This window comes from Strix uralensis, chromosome 12 (genome assembly GCF_047716275.1).
Source record: "Strix uralensis isolate ZFMK-TIS-50842 chromosome 12, bStrUra1, whole genome shotgun sequence".
Taxonomy (NCBI): domain Eukaryota; kingdom Metazoa; phylum Chordata; class Aves; order Strigiformes; family Strigidae; genus Strix; species Strix uralensis.
This window is the reverse complement of record NC_133983.1, coordinates 23,857,788-23,874,402: the sequence shown is the minus strand read 5'-3', so window position 1 is coordinate 23,874,402 and position 16,615 is coordinate 23,857,788. Positions and strand designations below refer to the sequence as shown.

The window sequence follows — 16,615 nt, the reverse complement described above, 5'->3', positions numbered from 1 at the left end:
TGGCGAGACCCTCCCTGGGGACTTTGGCACCACGGCTCAGTGGCACCGGCACCCTGCCCGCCCTGCCCGCCCTGCCACAGTTCCCCATCCCAGCTGCACCCGCTGATGGGATTCCCACGGACTGGGGTGCCAGGGCAGACCCCTGCCCGCGCCATGGGGCCGACTGTCACCGCAGCCTCGTCAGGCGCTGGGTTTCTATGGCGACGTCTATTATCCTGCTTTCTAGGAGATGAATCAGGATCTATAAATACGCGGGTTGATCGGGGCGGCGCGGGCTGCGTGCGGGAGCACCGGCAGCGGGCAGCGCCGCAGGGGCACGAGGGTTCAGCGTGGCGGGGACGGGGGACGGGGGAGCGGCTGCCTGGATGGGGACTGCGGTGACGGCCACACCCCAGCCCCACAGCCCAGCTCGGTGGCACCCGCATGTCAGGCTGTTGGGTGGCCCAGTGGCAGTCCCCGGGGTGGCCTTGGGTCACACCCCACCCCTGTGGATGTCACCTCCCCAGGAGCATCTGCCAGCACCGGGACGGTGACACACAGAGCGTGAAGGACACATGGCACATGGGACAGGGTGGATGACACTCGGTGCGGGGCAGGGGGCAACGGGCACACGGCAAACACACCCGGCTCTCGGCACAGCAAACGGCATGGTGACGGGTGTGCTGCACATGCCTGTGCACGGGGCATGGCACAGCACATGGCACACGGCGGGTGGCACATAACCCAGAACACGGCACGTGGCACGTGACCCAGAACACGGCACATGACCCAGAACATGACACATAATCCAGAACACGGCACATGGCATGCAGCACATGGCACACGGCACTTGGCACATGGCACGTGGCACATGACCCAGAACGTGGCACATGGCACACAGCACATGGCACACGGCATGTGACCCAGAACATGACACATGGCATGTGGCGCACAGCACATGGGGCAGCACATGGCACAACACGGAGCACATACCATGAAGCACGCAGCAGGCGGCACATGGCATGTGGTATGTGGCATGTGGCACACAGCACATGGCACATGACCCAGAACATGGCACATGGCATGCAGCATACAGCACGTGGCACAGCGTGTGGCATGCAGCGCGTGGCACGCACGCAGTACAGCACATGGCACGTGGTACATAGCACATGGTACATGGCATGTGGCACACAGTACGTAGCACATGACACACGGCACATGGCACACAGCACACGGCATGTGGCACGTGGCATGTGACACACGGCATGTGGCACACAGCACATGGCACGCGGCACGCAGCACGTGGCACACATCACGCGGCACGTGGCGGTGCGCTGGGCAGGGGCAGGAGGAGACCGCCGGCGCTGCCCCCCTCCCACTGCTGTGGCCTGGATTCCGGGGCTGCGGCAGCGGCACAGCGGGACGCGCGGCCGCTCCAGCACAACTGGAAAGCAGCGGCTGCTGCCACGTGCCGCAGCCCCGGTGCTCCCCATCACACTGCCAGGCATGAGCCCCCCCGCTACAGGGGTGGCCGCAGTGGCCAGTGGTAGCCCCGGTGCCGGCAACTGGGACTGGGGGCCGTGTTCGCCTCTTGCTTGCCCACTCCTTGCCGCCGGCCAGGGCTGGGCAGCGCGGTGGCACGATGAGGGGTGTGAGGGGACGGGCAGCACCCCGGGAGCTGCCTGTCCCTCTGCCCGCGCCCCGCCGAGCAGCCGGCGGGCAGGTTCGACGCCCAGAGAGCACGCGGCATGGGCACAGGGCTGGTGCTTTATTTGGGGGGGGCCCCGGAGGCCAGGGAGGGGTTCGCCATGCAGCCTCCGAACGATGTCACAGCGACAGACAAGCAGGGACCGAGGGGACCACGGGGACAGCAGGGACAGGGTGGGAATGGGCCGCGGGGCACAGGGACTGGGCAATGCCCACTGGGGACCCCCCCGGGCAGCGCAGGGTGGGGGTCCCCGCACTGGGGCACCGGGACCATCCCCGTGTCCCTGGACAGGACACACTGTCAGGTCCCAGTGTCCCCCCTGCCCGACGAGGAGGGGTCCGCGGTGAGGCTGGGACCCGGCGGGGTCCCCGTCTGTCCCCATGCCATGCCGGGGGGGATGCAGGGGGGGGCTCCCTCACTGGGGCGAGCTGAGGTTGGAGTCGGGGGTGTCGGGCTGGGGGCAGCGGGGCGGGAAGGCCTTGTAGCTGTAGTACTCCACCACCTGCTTGGGCACCTCTGCCAGCACACACTTCGCCAGGGCCGTTGGGGACGCCTGCGGGACAGGGGACAGTGGGGGACAGTGGGGGACAGCGGGGGACACGGGTGAGCACCCTGGCACCCGCCTGTCCTGGTGAGCAGAGCAGCACCTGCTGGGCACTGGCTTGTTGTGCCGTGGTGCTCGGTCCTGTGTGGGGACAGTGGGGGACACGGGGGGACACGAGAGGATGGGAGGGGACAGAAGGGGACAGGAGGAGACAAGAGGGGACAGGAGGGAGCAGAAGGGGACAGGAAGGGATGGGAGGTGACAAGGGGGGGATAGAAGGGGATGATAAAGGACAAGAGGGGATGAGAGGGAACAGAAAGGAACAGGAGGAGACAAGAGGGGACAGGAGGGAATGGGAGGGGACAAGAGAGGACAGGAGGGGACGGGACTCCCACCGATGCCCCACTCACGTTCTTGAACTCCCGGAAGGGGACGAACTGGACGATGTCGCGGAGGACGGGCTCGCCCCTGGGGGAGCGCAGGACGCCATCGTCCCCGTCCAGGATCTGCATGTCGGTGAAGTCGGCGTTGCCCACCCCGACGATGATGATGGACATGGGGAGGTAGGAGGCGCGGACGATGGCCTCCCGCGTGTCCGCCATGTCCGTCACCACCCCGTCCGTCAGGATCAGCAGGATGAAGTATTGCTGGGGGGGGGAGGGATGCTCTGGGGGGGCTGCCCGGCCCCGCGTGGGGGGAGCCGGACAAGGGCTCGGCTCCGATGTGGGGGCAACCACAAGTGGCACGAGTGTGCCGGGTCTCAGCCCAGCCCAGAGCCCGCCGGCCTGCGGCAGCAGGTACGTACCGAGGCCTCCTTCGTCCGCTCCTCATCGGCCGCCACGCGAGCCACCTTGGAGATGATGGGGGCCACGTTGGTGGGGCCGTAGAGTTGGATTTTGGGCAAGCAGCTCTGGTAGGACTCCACGACACCCTGGATGCCTGTCGGGGGGGTGTGAGGGGTGAGGGGGAGCCATGGGACTGGCCCCTCCAGCCCCGCCAGAGCTGGGCTCACCCTCGCACTCATCGTTGTCGGGGTTGAAGTTGATGGCGAAATCGTGGGAGACCTGGAGGGTGAGAGGGGAGGAGACAGCTGGTGCCCACCCCCCCGCCATGGCCCCTGGCTCCTGCCGAGCCCCACAGGAGCCACGGCCAAGGGCATCCCTGGGGTCCCACAGGGCCCTGACCACCCCTTTACCTCGTACTTGGGGGGGATCCTTGCACCAAAGCCCAGAGCTGAGAATTTCTTATCGCTGCAAGGGAAGAGGTGTGAGGAGCCCTGGCAGTGCCAGCACTGGGGTGTCCTGGCCCCAGGGTGGCCATCACTGGGGGCGTCCTGGCCCTGGGGGACCTGCCAGAGCAACCGACCTGTCGTAATCCTGGCAGATCTCGCCCACGGCCACCAGCGCCTTGAGGTACTCGTTGGGCTGGTAGGGGTTGATGTAGTGCAGGGAGCAGCTATTTCGGGGGTCCCCGTTGGAGGCCGTGAAGTCGATGGCCACCTGGCAGCGGGGGGTGGTGATGGTGAGGGTCCCCCGGGGCAAACGAGACCACCGGTGTGTCCCCCGCTGGGGTCGGGCGGCTCTGCTGGCCCCGCTCTCTGGCACCGTGGCACAGGCATGGACTGGGGAGCCAGGATGTGCCCCCCACGGCCCCGGGGACGGGCGTGTGGCCCGGGGCGTGGGGACGGTGCTCACCGTGAAGTGGATCTGGCAGCCGCCCATGATGTAGTCCAGGAAGGAGTAGACCCTGTGGATCTTCCAGAGGGACCCACGTCAGCCGGTGCTGCCCCACGCCACTGCCGTGGCAGCCGGGTACAGCTTGGCATGGCTCGGCACGGCACAGCACGCAGGCGCTCACCTTCAGGTCCAGCAGCACCACGACCCCCGAGTTCTTGTAGTTGCGCTTCTTGATTTTGTACTTGGGGTTCATGCAGTCCCACTGCACCTGCAGCACGTGGCACCCGCGCTGCCTGCGGCCCCCCAGCCCCGGGGACGGGGACCCTGTGCCAACACCACCCCCCCACAGCCCTGCAGCCCCCCGGCCCCATGGGTCTGCAGGCCCACAGCCCCACAACCCCATAAACCTACAGCCCCATAACCCCACAGCCCTGTAACCCCACAACCCCAGAACCCCACAACCCCGCACCCCCACAGCCCCATAACCCCACAACTCCGCAGCCCCACAACCCCACAACCCCACAACCCCGCATCCCCACAGCCCCAGGGTGCAGGCCGCCTTCCCCAGCTCTCGTTCAGCCCATGGGCTCCACCCAGCCCAGACCCACCTCCCTTTCCCCAAAGATGGGGGGCAGCGAGGGGAGACCAGCCCCAAAACCAGAGGAGGAGCTGGGAGGTGCCTCCTGGAATGGGATGCGCTGGCAGTGCTGAGGAGGGGTGACCCCCCCACCCAGGCTGTCCCCACGTCCCCGCGCCCACCTTGTTCTCCCCCATCGCCTTCTGCATCTCCTCGAAGGTGGTGAAAAACTCCCCGATGAAGTCGTGTTTGCCCCGCGAGTCGTAGTCCCACACCACACACTGCAGGGGGGGGGACAGCTCAGCCCCAGCTCGGGGGGGACACGCACCCCCACACCCCCCAAACTACGCCCAGCCCCGGCACTGTCCCCACCATCCTCCCCAGCGGCTCCCGGCACACGGTGCTGTGGGGAAACTGGGGGGCACGTCCCCCCCAAGGCAGGTATGGGGTGGTCCCCATCAACCTTCCTCACCCTCAGCTTCCTCTTCTCCTCGCAGCTGCAGAGCGAGTTGAGGGAAACCTTGAAGGGCTCCCAGATGGGGCTCAGGTTGTTCTTCACCACCTGTGGAGGGGGGTGAGGGGCTCAGCGGGGCCGGGCAGCCGCCGGGGTGGTCACGGGCCGGCCGAGGGCCAGATCCTGCCCGGGGGCTCACCTCGGTGCGGTACACCAGCTGCTCACTGCGGTCGTCGTCGATGCGGTAGATCTCCAGGAAGGGATCCGACTTGCTGAAGAGATCCTGGAGGAGGGAGGATGGGGCAGGGCACTGCCTGCCTTGCCTGTCCTGCCCGCTGTGCCCTCCCTGCCTGCCCTGCCCGCGGGACCCAGCTCACCTTGTCGTCCAGTTTCTTGGCGCGAAAGGCGAGCTCCACGTACCCGTTGTTCCCCGAGATCTCCTCCGAGATCACCTGTGGGGAGAGGCGGCCGCGGGGTGCTCAGCGCCTGGCATGGCTTTGTCCCCCTGCCCGTGGGAGGGTGATGCCCTGGGAGGGGACAGGGTGCCACATACCCCCTCCCACCAGCATGATGGGGACCCCCCCAGGGTGGCCAACAGATGTCAGCAGGGACCCTGAGCCCTCCCCAAGAGCCTGGGGGCTGGATGACAGGAGGACAGTCATTGGGGACCCCCCCATGTACCCCAGCTCAATGCCCTCCCCCAGCTCAGTGCCACCCATATGGCCCAGCTCAATGCCATCCCAGCACCCCAGTCCAGTGTCACCCACGTGCCCCAGTCTGGTGCCACCCCCATGCCCCACTCAGTGCCACCGCACCACCTCAGCTGGGTGCCACCTCTGTGTCCCAGCCCGGTGCCACCGCAGTGTCCCAGCCCGGTGCCGCTCCCGGCGGGGGTTTGGCCGCTCACCGTGATGGTGGACTTGCCCGCGAACTTCCCGTACTTGAGGAACAGCGGCTTCGTCACCCGCTTCTGCGCCACGATCTGCAAAAGCCGAGGGGTCAGAGGAGGGGGGGACACACACCGCACACACTCAGGGTGTCCCCCGGGGCGGGGGTCTCACCTGCCCCACGGTGCACTCCATGCCCCCCAGGAAGTCGTCGTCGTGCGTGCCCACGCCGGTGTGCCCGTGGCTGTCGTACACCTCAAACCGCAGCTTCTGCACCTCCTCGAAGTAGTAGTCCACCGTGAAGATCTTGGCGAAGACGGGGTTGAGGTTGCTCTTGATGACCTCGCTGCGGTCCACCTGCGTGGCGGGAGCTTGGCTGGGGGGGGGCAGCAGGGCCAGAGCCCCCCTCGGGGCCGGATCTGGGACCAGCGGAACTGCCCGGGGCCTTGGGATGCCAGAGCTCGCCCAGAGACGGGCACGGGGATGCAGGAGCCCAGCGGGATGGGGGATGCTGGGTGGCTGCCGGCAAGGACTAGCCCTGCACAAGCATTTACATGCCTGTATTAAATTTACCGGCATTCGGAGGCAGCCCCGGAGCGGGGGGTGGCACCCTGAGGGCTCCAGCCCTGCCAACCCCGAGGTCCCACGGGCACAGGGCTCGGGGCAAACCTCTGGACCACGGTTTGCCACGGCTCCACTCAAGCAAGTTCCCAGGACGAGCCCCTGCACTCCCACCCTGGGCTGGCCAAGGGCGGGGGCCACCGGCCACCAGCCACCCGTAGCCCTGGCAGCGGGTGGGTGCTCAGCGTCCCCCGGCCATGCTGGCAGCGGGTGCTGAGCAGCTTCCAGCAGCCTCCCCCACACCCCGTCCCTGTCGGCGTTGACTCAACAGGACGCATCCTGGCCAGGGCACCCTGCCAGCCCGCCGGCCCCTGCCTGCCCACCGCCTGCCTGGTCCGGCAGCATCTGCCGAGCCCACACCGCCGTGGCGCCGGCAGGGCCACCCCGAGCAGCTCTGTGCCTCCCGCGCGGGCACCGCCAGCCCCACCGCCCCGTCACGGGGCTCCGGGTCCCCGTCACCTGCGCCCCTCCGGTGCCAGCCCCCGCCAGCGTGTCCGGGGCCGTGTCAGCTCTCAGACCCAGTGGGCAGCGGCTGAGCTGGTGTCACCCACTGTCTCGACTTGTGGGACACGTGCTGGCAGGGACAGGGAGGGGACAGGTCACAGAGTCCCTCTGAAAGGTGGCCCAGGAGAGGCCCTCTTGCCTCTTGGATCTGACCCTTGCACGGCACGGCGCACGGTGGCACAGGAGGGCATGAGGGGCTCGGCTTGGCACAGCCTGGGGGGCCGCAGCCCGTGGCTGGCACAGGGCCCCTTGCCACTCGCCCGGGCTCCAGCTCCGGCTCCGGCTCGTGGAGTCGATTACACGCAGAGGGATTTAGCGCTAAATCTGCCGCCTGAGCAGCGGTGATTAGCCCGAGCGGAGCTGCCGGCGCCAGCCCAGCGCTAAGCCGGGGGGGAGCGATGGGAAGGAGTTGTGCCAGCCCCGGTGCCAGCGCCAGCCCCAGTGCTGGTGCCAGTGCCAGCTCCAGCGCCAGCCGCAGCTCGTGTGGGCACCGGGGCAGCACAGTGAGGGGCACACAGCCACGGTGCTGGCCCTGACCCCCACCCTGAGCAGGGTGAGGCCGGCCCATGGACCCTGAGCCACCCCTGGGGTGGCCGAGGCATCCCTTGGCTGGAGCCACATGCCGCGGGCACCCCAATCCCAGCCCTGCCTGAGCCACGGAGCCACAGGGGACTCGGTCCAGCCAAGGGGTCTGCGCTGTCCCCACGCGCTGCTGAGTGTCCCACAGCACCCTGCACCCTGATCCTTGTGCTCTGTGCCCTGCACTGTGAGCTCTGCATTCTGCATCCAGCATCTCCTCTCTGCACCCTGCTCTCCACCATCTCCTGAACCCTGCACCCCACTCTCTATCATCTCCTGCACCCTGCTCCCTGCTCTCCATCTCCTGCACCCTGTCCTGTACCCCACTATCATCTCCTGCACCCTGGTCTCTGGTCTCCATCTCCTGCACCCTGCCCTGCACCCTGCACCCTGCTCTCCACCATCTCCCGCACCCTGCTCTGTGCACCTTGCACCCTGCTCTCCATTTCCTGCACCCTGTCCTACACCTTGCACCTCACTGTACACCATCTTCTGCACTTGGCACCCTGCTCTGTGCACCCTGCACCCCCGCTCTCCACCATCTGCTGCACCCCACACCCTGCTCTCCATCTCCTGCACCCTGGCTCTGTGCACCCTACACCCTGCCCTCCACCATCTCCCGCACCCTGCACCCCAGTCTCCATCTCCTGCACCCACACCCCTTGCGGTGGCTCCTGCCCCATCTCTCCGGCCCCCTGGGCTTTGCAGTCACCCTGGGGCTGTCTCTGCTCCTGCCCCCATCCCAGAGACACAAACCCTGTGCCCAGTCCTGGCCACGTCCGAATGACACCCAGCCCCTTCCCCACTGCCATGGGTGCCGGCGGGGACCCCCCACCCCTCCTACCTCCATCCACTGGCCCTGGGACTGCATCAGCAGCAGGACGCAGGGGTCAGATTTGTTGAGGGTGTCGCGGTCCAGGAGGTGCCGGCAGCTCACCCGCAGCTCCACCTTGGAGAGGACGGCCAGCGGGGCCTGGGGGGACGGCTCGGGCGCCTCGCCCATGGTGGCCGTGGCACGGCGGGCAGCCGGGCGCGGCGGGGGGCAGGCGGCCCCGTGGGCGAAGGGCATGCTGGGGGGAGCGGGGCGGCAAGGGCGGCTGCTGCCTTCGTTGCCGTCAGGGAGCCGGGCGAGCGCCCGTCATGCCCGGGGCACGTCGCCCCGCGGTGCCAGGTGTGGGGCTGGAGCCCGGGTGCGTGGGGTCGGGCAGGTCCCCCCGGGTGGCAGCGGGTGCTTGTGGGGACTGGAGTGGGATGCTCTGGTGGGTGGAGGGGACCCTGGGGACCCTCTCCGAGGTGGCGTGGCCGGTTCCAGTCCCGATGGCTCCGTGGGGCCCTGTGAGGCGTCAAAGCACAGTGGGGTGAGCCGCAGTTGGGTCACACTCTGCCCCAGCCCCATCCCAGGGGCAGGATGTGTCCCACAGGGAAGGGGCACCCGAGTGGGACTGGGAGGCTGCAGGGGAAGTGGGGGCTGTGCAGGCAGTCCTGGGCCCCCACCCTGGGGGCAGAAACTCCCCTCCCGTCCCCGTGGGCAGCGCACACCCCACCCGGGCAGGGCGAGGGCAGCGGGGCCACCAGGTCCTTCTCCGGGCCGCTGGCTGATGCTGGCCGTGTTGGCCACATCCTGCTGCCCCAGGCAGGGCTGGTGGCATCCCGGGGTGATGGGGGGGGGGGCGGATTTCCCCCATGCTGGGGACAGGGGCCACCCTCCACCTGGGGGCTGGTGACACTCAGCCAGGTTGATCCTGCAGTGAGGGGTCATCGAGGGGTTCTGCCAGCACCAGCCCCAGCCTGGGGCTTGTCCCCAAAACTGCAGCCCCCAGGGGCTGCCTGGCTGGGGCAGGGATCGGGGCAGGGAGAGGGGCAGGGAGAGGGGCAGAGCATCCCTCCTGCCTGTGCCCCAGCGTGCCCAACCCGGCCAAAGTTTCCCAGCGAAGTCACGCAGAGCCCGGGCCCTCCCCAGCACATGGCTCTGGTCCCCCAGCTCCGGCGGGCATCGTCCCCCTCCGCGGCATTGCGGGCACCCCTTGGCATCCCCCGGCAGAAGGGGCCCCAGCTCCCACCCTCCCCGGCCGCCCTCCTCACCTGGGTGCCGGCGGCCTGGGCTCGACACACGGCGGGGCTGAGGGCCGGGGTCGGGTGCCAGCCGGAGCCGGTGTGCCAGCCGGAGCTGCCGCCGCTGCCACCTCCACACAACTGACTCAAGCTGCAGTTCGGGAGCGGAGCCCTAAGAGGGAGACGACAAGCTCCGTTAACTGCCTCGCTGCCGGCACCGGCGCAGAGCCCACCCGCGGGCACCGGGGCTGAGCGGGGTCCCCGGTGCTGTTGGCCGTGCCAGGGCAGATGCTCCTGCTCCAGACGAGCCCCCCGTGGCACAGCCCTGGCTCCCTGCGCCCCACACCCTTCCCAGATGCTCCCTGGGGGGTGCCCGAGGCCTGTCCGGCTCCTGGATCCCCACGCTCTCAGCTGGCACCCCAGTGCAAGGATGGGGTGCCCCAAAACTGCTCTACCTGTATGCCAGAGCACCCAGGCCTGCACCCGCTCACGTGCAGCCGCAGGTGCCCCATCCCTCAGCCGGGGACTGCCCCGGCACCCCCCACCCCAGTTCCGTGGTGCTGTCAGCTCAGCTTTATGGAAGATGATGTAATTAGCCCATGTTTGGAGGGATTAAAATGCAGATAGGGCTAAGGAGCAGGAGGGGCTGCGAAGGGCTAATCCAGGCCTGCGTGGCAGAAATAGGGCACCCTCCTTCCCCGCTCCTCCTGCAGCCCCATGGCACAGGCAGGGGGGCAGGAGGCAGCCCCACAGCGGGCCGCAGGATCAGGCCACAGGCTGGGAAGGGCAAGCTGGCCCCTGTCGCCCCCGTATTTGGGCAACCTCGGGTTCATCGGGCTGTGTCAGGGCTCGGGCCGGGCGCTTGCTCCTGTACCGGAGCACTTTGTCATATCCCAGCCCCAAGTTTCTGTCACCCAAGTGCTAACGAAAACAAACGACTCCATTACCACAGCACAGGCGATTCACCGCGCAGCCAGGCTGCAGAACGGCCCCAGAACTGACGAGCCAGCAAAGCGGCCGGGCCAGCGCTCCCCAGAGCAGGATGGAGCCCACCACACCCAACCCCACCTCAGCCCCTCGGACAGGTCAGAACCCACCGACCCTTCTCCCAAGGAGGGGCTGGGCTCCTCTTTGGTACCACTAAGATATTTCCCTTAAAAAATGGCTAAAAATGGGGGAGCAGGGCCCCACGCAGGGGTAGTGCTGCTGTGGAGCTGGTCACCCCCCAGTGAGCCCCGAGAGCCCCAGGGTGTGGGTGACAGGGCAGGCGGCTGCCCCGAACACGCAGAGGACCCATGGGTGACACCCACCCTGAACCCCTGCAGTGCTTAGAGCAGAACCAGCTGCTCTGCCTCACCCAGAGGCTTGGAAACAGTTAAATCTGAAATATTGGCATGAAAGAGGGTGAGGGGGAAGCAGCCAGAGCTTGTCAGGGAGGGGTTATCGCAAAAAAAAAAACCCAAATGGCAGCTGAAGGGGCCCTTCAGTCAGAGCGGGTCAGTAGTGCAAGAGCAGATGGAGGGAAGCCGAGGCCGCACTGGAGGAGCCGCGCAAGGCCGAGGTGTGTGTTTTTGCTGGCTTTCAGGGAATTTTGGAGTTTTTAATCACAATAAATGAGGTTTCCTGCAGCCTGCGTCCCTCCGCGCCCCACGATCAGCACGGAGAAGGCAGGCACAGGCAGCTCAGTTCTGTCTATCTTGCCCTAAAATGACAACACACTCGTATTTCTATTTTTTTTTTTTTTTTAATGGACAGTTCTAGGAAGAACAGTTCATTTCTTCTTCTCCACATCCTGCTCAGCCGCTTCTTTGGCGCGTTTCGCACGGATCCCAAAGAGTCGGGCGTTGGCCCGGGCCATGCGCAGGCTGGCAAAGGCCTTGAAGTTCTTCTCGTCTTCCGAGATGATACGGGCCTTCTCCCGTTTGAAAACCTAGAGGAGAGCACGAGGCAGTCAGGCAGCACATCTGAGGCTCCCGGATAAAACCCTACTGAAGGCCTGACACAATTAATCTCGCTACGTTTTTTACCACCAGCCCCAGGACGCTGTTCAGAATAGAGCATTTGTGCCATCTACAGGCCTCGCCCCAATCGTCACTCCACCAGGGACCTCATTTCAACCGGTGCTTAATTCGTCAGTGCAAGATCAGAACATCCCAGGGAAAAAAAAAAAACACAACCACACAAAAACCACCAAAAAAAAAATCCCACAAAACCAAGCGCAACGTGAAGTCTGAGTCAGGTTTGTGGTGTTCTAGCAACAGCACCTTTCGGAAGCAGCGAGGGTGGAGAAAACGGTGACTACGCAACCCGGCGGGGTGAGGCGCTGCCAGCACACAGCCCTCACCCCAACTGCAACCCTGGGTGCTCCAGATGTCACAGGGACAAGCTCCCCCAAAGGTACGAGGGGACCAACAACCCTTGAACCTGCCCGGAGGACACACGGGCGGGCTTTATTGAACCTGTGCCCTCCCGGAGGCGGGGGGTTAGCACGCGGGTTCCCCATCGCCCTCTCCGGGGAGCGTACGGCGCCGTGCTGCTCCCAGGTGTGATTTGGGGCCAAAGTGGACACGTACAGGATTATTCCCACCCAAAACATCTTGAGCTGAACCCCTGACAACGCTGCCTGGAGCTCTCCTCTGGACGCAGAAACACAGCTGATAAGAAGTTCAGCAAAGCTCCACCTAATTAGCTCTTTACAGTTGCTCTGTAAAGAACCGAACAGATCTTGGTTAAGAGACAAGGACAAGCTTGACCTGCTTGTTCCTGGCTTTTTTTTCTGATCCAGGATGGGAAGTGTCTGGAGACAGCACCCCTGAACTGTTCAACAGCGAGGAGAGAATCCTCTCCGTGAAGCTCAAGTCTTAATTACATCACACAGACGATGTGATTTAATCACACTTACATTCTTGATTGGCATAACCGGCCCAGTCAGCTGCGTCGCCATCTTGAGTTCCTCAGCCTACATAACAAGAGGACAAAACCCACGATTTAAATAAACAGTGTTTAAAACATCCTACCTCGGTTAGAAACGCGCCCTGTGCGCAGGCGCCCAGCTTAAACACACCATCAACAATTCCGACCGGAGATTTAACACCGACTGGCAAGGAATTCAGCGCTTCAGCCGTGCAGCTGCGGGAGTATTTGGCACAGACGTGCCGCATCAACAACCCGCGTTTTGCCTGGCTATCGATCGGCCCGGATCCGGCCAGGGGAGCAGCGGCCTCTCGGTTCCGCCAGCTGGAAAAACGTTGACATCTACTGTGCCATTTTTAGCTTGATGCCCCGTGTATTCCTCAGCAATTCCTTCTAAGGCTAATTTCAGCCTCTTGTAAGAGTATGGCACTAGACAAAAATGATTCAAGTTTTATTTTAGATAGCTGATTTCAAGCAAACAAGTTTGAAACGGTATTTCAGGCACAAGTATCTGTACCTGCTGGTACAGAAGCTCAAGGCCCTTCCTCCCCCATTTGGAGGAGCAGCCCTCTGAGCTCGGTGGGTGCCAGAGGCTGCACCATGGCTCAGCGCCAACAGCCTCTCCGGAAGATCAGGGACTTGCACCGCCCCACGGGAAGCATCTATTTACCACAGGCAGAGCCAAGGACAGACACGGAAAGCTGACTACCCAAATTAAAAAAATCTCGGTGAGATTTTAATGAAAAATGGTTTCATACGTCAACGGCAACAACCTTCTCCAAGCCTTGCGCATGGCTTTCGCTGAACTACTCCACTGTGGAGTCTGTCCTCGCATTCCTCACCCTTTCCACACCGCCATCACCACAGAACTGACACTCCGGATGGACTTTTCAGCCATTCTGACTATTAACTTCATAAACTAGAATTTGACTGGTTTCAACGATCGAAGCTCCAGCAGAAAAACCACCCGAGGAATTCACTGAGCTGCACCCCCCAGCAGCACCACAGTTGCCAGGCCCAAAGTCTGCCCAAAGCCCCACCCTGACCCCGGAGATCCCTAGGGAAGGCGACTCTGCTAGGCCTGGCCTTACGCTGGGCTCACTCATCCCCTTCATACACTGCTCCCCCTGGGGGGTTTCACCTCGTAAAAAGCATTTAACTGCACCGGGATGGACTGATGACCAAACCTCGGAAAACCGTTACCAGAAATGGACCCTGTGACATGTTTCTAGCAGCCAAGTACTTACAGAGCTGTCTCCCTTCTTCGGCATAGCCGGCTTCCTCGGGAAGAGGATAAGCTTGGAGCGGTACTCCTTCAGCCTCTGCACGTTGGCTTGCAGGGACTCGGTAGACTTGTTACGTCGCCGGGGATCCACAGAGATTCCAATAGTCCGGGCAAACTTTTTGTTAATGCCAGCAAGCTGAAACGAGAGCGCACAGCGTCAGCATCCGACAGCGCCCGACGCCTCCGTGCTGCTGCCGGGAGCTGCTCCGCCATTGGCCAGACAAGGGCTCAAGCGCAGCCACCGCAGGCTGCGGGGCCCAGAGGAAGGCTCAGTGTCCGCCAGCAGCACGAGGGACCAATGATACCACAGGCAAAGGGTGCCCCAGTGTCTGGGTTTTAATGATTGAAACACTCCAGATTGACAGTAATTTTTGCAGATGGATTTCCTCAGGAGAGCAAAGCACAAGTCCTGAATGATTATGAGGGGGACATTTATACTTCGATACATGTGAGAAATGTATGAAGTCAGCAGGTGGGTAACTCTGGTTCCCTGAATACTGGAAGCTCCATTAAAGGATTTTTTTGTAACCAACTTAAACAAGAAATAACCTCATATTCTGTTCAAAGGCAAACATCTGCGTACCATTTTGTATTTCACCATTATCCAAAAATTAAGGAAAAATAAAGTAATGAAGCATTTGGCATCCAAAAGAGCCATTTTACTGCTTCAATGCACTAATTTCACTGTTATAAATGTTTTAATTAGACACTGAACAACACACAAGACGCGGCTGCGGGTGCCGGCTGCCAGCAAGCCCTGATGTTTATTCCTGCCTGCTGTGCAGATTTGCGGGTGGGGGTTCCTGCAGACCACCATGATCCAGCCCTTAACAGCTCAGCACACCTGGGAAGCTCCCAGAGAAGTTTCTAAACCAACTCGTAGCTACTGCATGAGAGACAGCCACAGCTATTCTGAACAGTTCCCCTTCCTGGCACAACATCCCCTACTTCTCTTCAAAATTAGTTGACTGGGGTTTATTTGGTCCATGACATGAACACGTTCACACCAGTTAAAATCTTCAGGGTTAGCAGAAATGTGTTTCACAGAGAAACAACCTAACTTAACAAAGAAGCTGTTAGTATTTCTTTCCTCCCCGGCCAATAAAGAAACTTAAGAAGCTCAATTAAGGCTCTACCAAAATCTGATTTTAATAGAATTTCATTTAAGCGACAATCTGACCACACAAACTGACCAGTTACTTTTCAAAGCAACCTTTCACTGTGACACACACTTACTACATCCCACCCCACAGTTATGAAGAAAGGGCAACAACAGATATCACCCCAGGCTGAGCCAGTGTCAGCTGACACCAACACCTTGGCAAGTCGCTTGTGCCTTGTCTACATGCAGGAGAACAGGACAAAACAACTGCAGTCAGGCTCAGAGCTAGTTTTATCGGGTTGGGGTCAGCCTTCTGTACTTACTTTAAGCTCTTCTAGGCTGAAGCCTCTGCCAGCACGAACTTTTTTGTGGTATCTGATAGTAGGGCACCTCACTATAGGCCGGATGGGCCCAGCCACGGGACGGGGAGCGATGCGGCGAGCCTTGGCCTGGCGGGCCTTCCTCCTGGAGGGGCGAAGGGGACAGCCATCAGGAACGCTGCCTTTCTGCCCGATGTGCTGCTCCCCTTGCACGGGGTCATCTGCCACGCCGGGATCTCTCAGAAACACACGCAGGGCTGGCCCAGCAGCTCAGACGGGCCGATGCCCGCTTTACAGAACGGCTGCAGTCATCAGATATAAAAGGGTTCAAGGGAATCATCAACGCGGTACAGCGATTCCGGAGATGTCTCATCACTTGACTGCAGCTGGAACGGCCTGACCCTGAGCGGAGACCCCACGCCAAAGGCGCACCCTGTTGCCAGCCCAGCGCCTTCCACAACTTATTTTAGGGGGAAGAGTTTAAAATAAAGACGCAGTGCTTCCTAAGCATCCCGAGACGAGAGACAACCTCTACACGAGCGGCCCCGGGGGAAGCCGGGCCGCGGGCACTCACCTCCGGATCTTGCGGGCGGGCTGGTTGAACCATGTGGCCACTCGTCGCTGCCAGTCCTTGTGGAAGTGGGGCTTCAGGATCATGCCATTGCGGCTGGGCGCCATGGCTGCTGTGGCCTGCGGACACGGGCAGGGCTAAGAGCGGCCGCCGGCCCCGCCGGGGTACCGGGGCTGCGACGGCCTCTCCCCTCGCCGACCCGGACAAGAGCCCTTTTCCCCGGACAGGGCCACCCCAAAAGGCCCAGCCCGCCCCAGGCCCAGGCCCATGCCCCGGCCGGGAGCCTGGCAGCGTCCCCAGGCCTCCGCGCAGCCCGCGACCCCCGCACAGCGCTCCCAGCGGCCCCAGGGCCCGGCCCGACCCAGGGCCCAGCCCCCGGGGCCCGGATGGCGGCGGATGGAGCCCCCCCGGTCGCGGCAGCGCCTGGACTCACCTCCCGCCACGGCAAATGGCCGACCGGAAAAGGAAGCGGACGGGCCTGAGCGCGCCGGAAGTGCGGCCGCGGCGGCCAATGGGGTGGCGGCTGCGCGGGAACGCCCCCATGAGGGCGGCAGCTTCATCACGCCCGTAGTAAAGATGGCGCCGGTTTAAAGGGCCCGCGCACACCTAGCAGGGAGGCGAGCGGCGAACGGTGGCCCAGCCCGGAGAAGCAGCTACAGCTCCGCCCGGCGCTGCTGCAGTGCCCAGCGGGGATGGGACAGACACAGGGCAGGGGTCACCCCATCCCCAAGGACTTCCGGAGGTCTGGGGGGACCCTGTTCCCCTCCACACCCCACAGCAGGGCCCCTGCTCCAGTTTAGGGTGGGCAGCAGCATCTCCCCTGGGTGGCAGGAGAGGGGCAAG

At 63.5% G+C, this 16,615-nt stretch overlaps 2 protein-coding genes and 1 non-coding gene across 3 annotated transcripts; all 3 read right to left on the bottom strand.

Moving 5' to 3' along the window:
* Positions 1–1,751: 1,751 nt before the first annotated feature.
* CPNE7 (copine 7) lies at positions 1,752–9,819 on the bottom strand. The gene is made up of 16 exons (XM_074881234.1): positions 9,612–9,819; positions 8,374–8,862; positions 6,000–6,182; positions 5,846–5,920; positions 5,316–5,390; positions 5,138–5,221; positions 4,957–5,046; positions 4,667–4,765; positions 4,089–4,175; positions 3,926–3,985; positions 3,597–3,730; positions 3,427–3,481; positions 3,244–3,295; positions 3,037–3,170; positions 2,642–2,878; positions 1,752–2,240 (listed from the first exon to the last, which is right to left on the bottom strand). Exons 2-16 carry the CDS (start codon positions 8,596–8,598, stop codon positions 2,103–2,105), a joined length of 1,728 nt encoding a protein of 575 aa, XP_074737335.1. The 5' UTR covers positions 8,599–8,862; positions 9,612–9,819; the 3' UTR covers positions 1,752–2,102.
* A 1,486-nt stretch (positions 9,820–11,305) lies between these two features.
* On the bottom strand, positions 11,306–16,329 carry RPL13 (ribosomal protein L13). The gene is made up of 6 exons (XM_074881259.1): positions 16,206–16,329; positions 15,776–15,891; positions 15,205–15,346; positions 13,742–13,915; positions 12,484–12,540; positions 11,306–11,511 (listed from the first exon to the last, which is right to left on the bottom strand). Exons 2-6 carry the CDS (start codon positions 15,877–15,879, stop codon positions 11,353–11,355), a joined length of 636 nt encoding a protein of 211 aa, XP_074737360.1. The 5' UTR covers positions 15,880–15,891; positions 16,206–16,329; the 3' UTR covers positions 11,306–11,352.
* LOC141949037 (small nucleolar RNA MBII-202) lies at positions 15,495–15,576 on the bottom strand. Its single transcript, XR_012630635.1, has one exon. It is a non-coding gene; the product is annotated as a small nucleolar RNA MBII-202 (small nucleolar RNA).
* Positions 16,330–16,615: the final 286 nt, after the last annotated feature.

Bases quoted from the DNA above. Each gene is read 5' to 3' on its own strand.
- RPL13 (XM_074881259.1), bottom strand. From the start codon at position 15,879: ATGGCGCCCAGCCGCAATGGCATGATCCTGAAGCCCCACTTCCACAAG. The intron at 15,347-15,775 runs GTGAGTGCCCGC...TCGCCCCTCCAG, and splicing joins CCCGCCCGCAAGATCCGGAG to GAGGAAGGCCCGCCAGGCCA. The intron at 11,512-12,483 runs GTAAGTGTGATT...GCTCTCCTCTAG, and splicing joins CGGTTATGCCAATCAAGAAT to GTTTTCAAACGGGAGAAGGC.
- CPNE7 (XM_074881234.1), bottom strand. From the start codon at position 8,598: ATGCCCTTCGCCCACGGGGCCGCCTGCCCCCCGCCGCGCCCGGCTGCC. The intron at 5,222-5,315 runs GTGAGCTGGGTC...TCCCTCCTCCAG, and splicing joins CCAAGAAACTGGACGACAAG to GATCTCTTCAGCAAGTCGGA. The intron at 5,047-5,137 runs GTGAGCCCCCGG...CCCCCTCCACAG, and splicing joins AGCTGGTGTACCGCACCGAG to GTGGTGAAGAACAACCTGAG.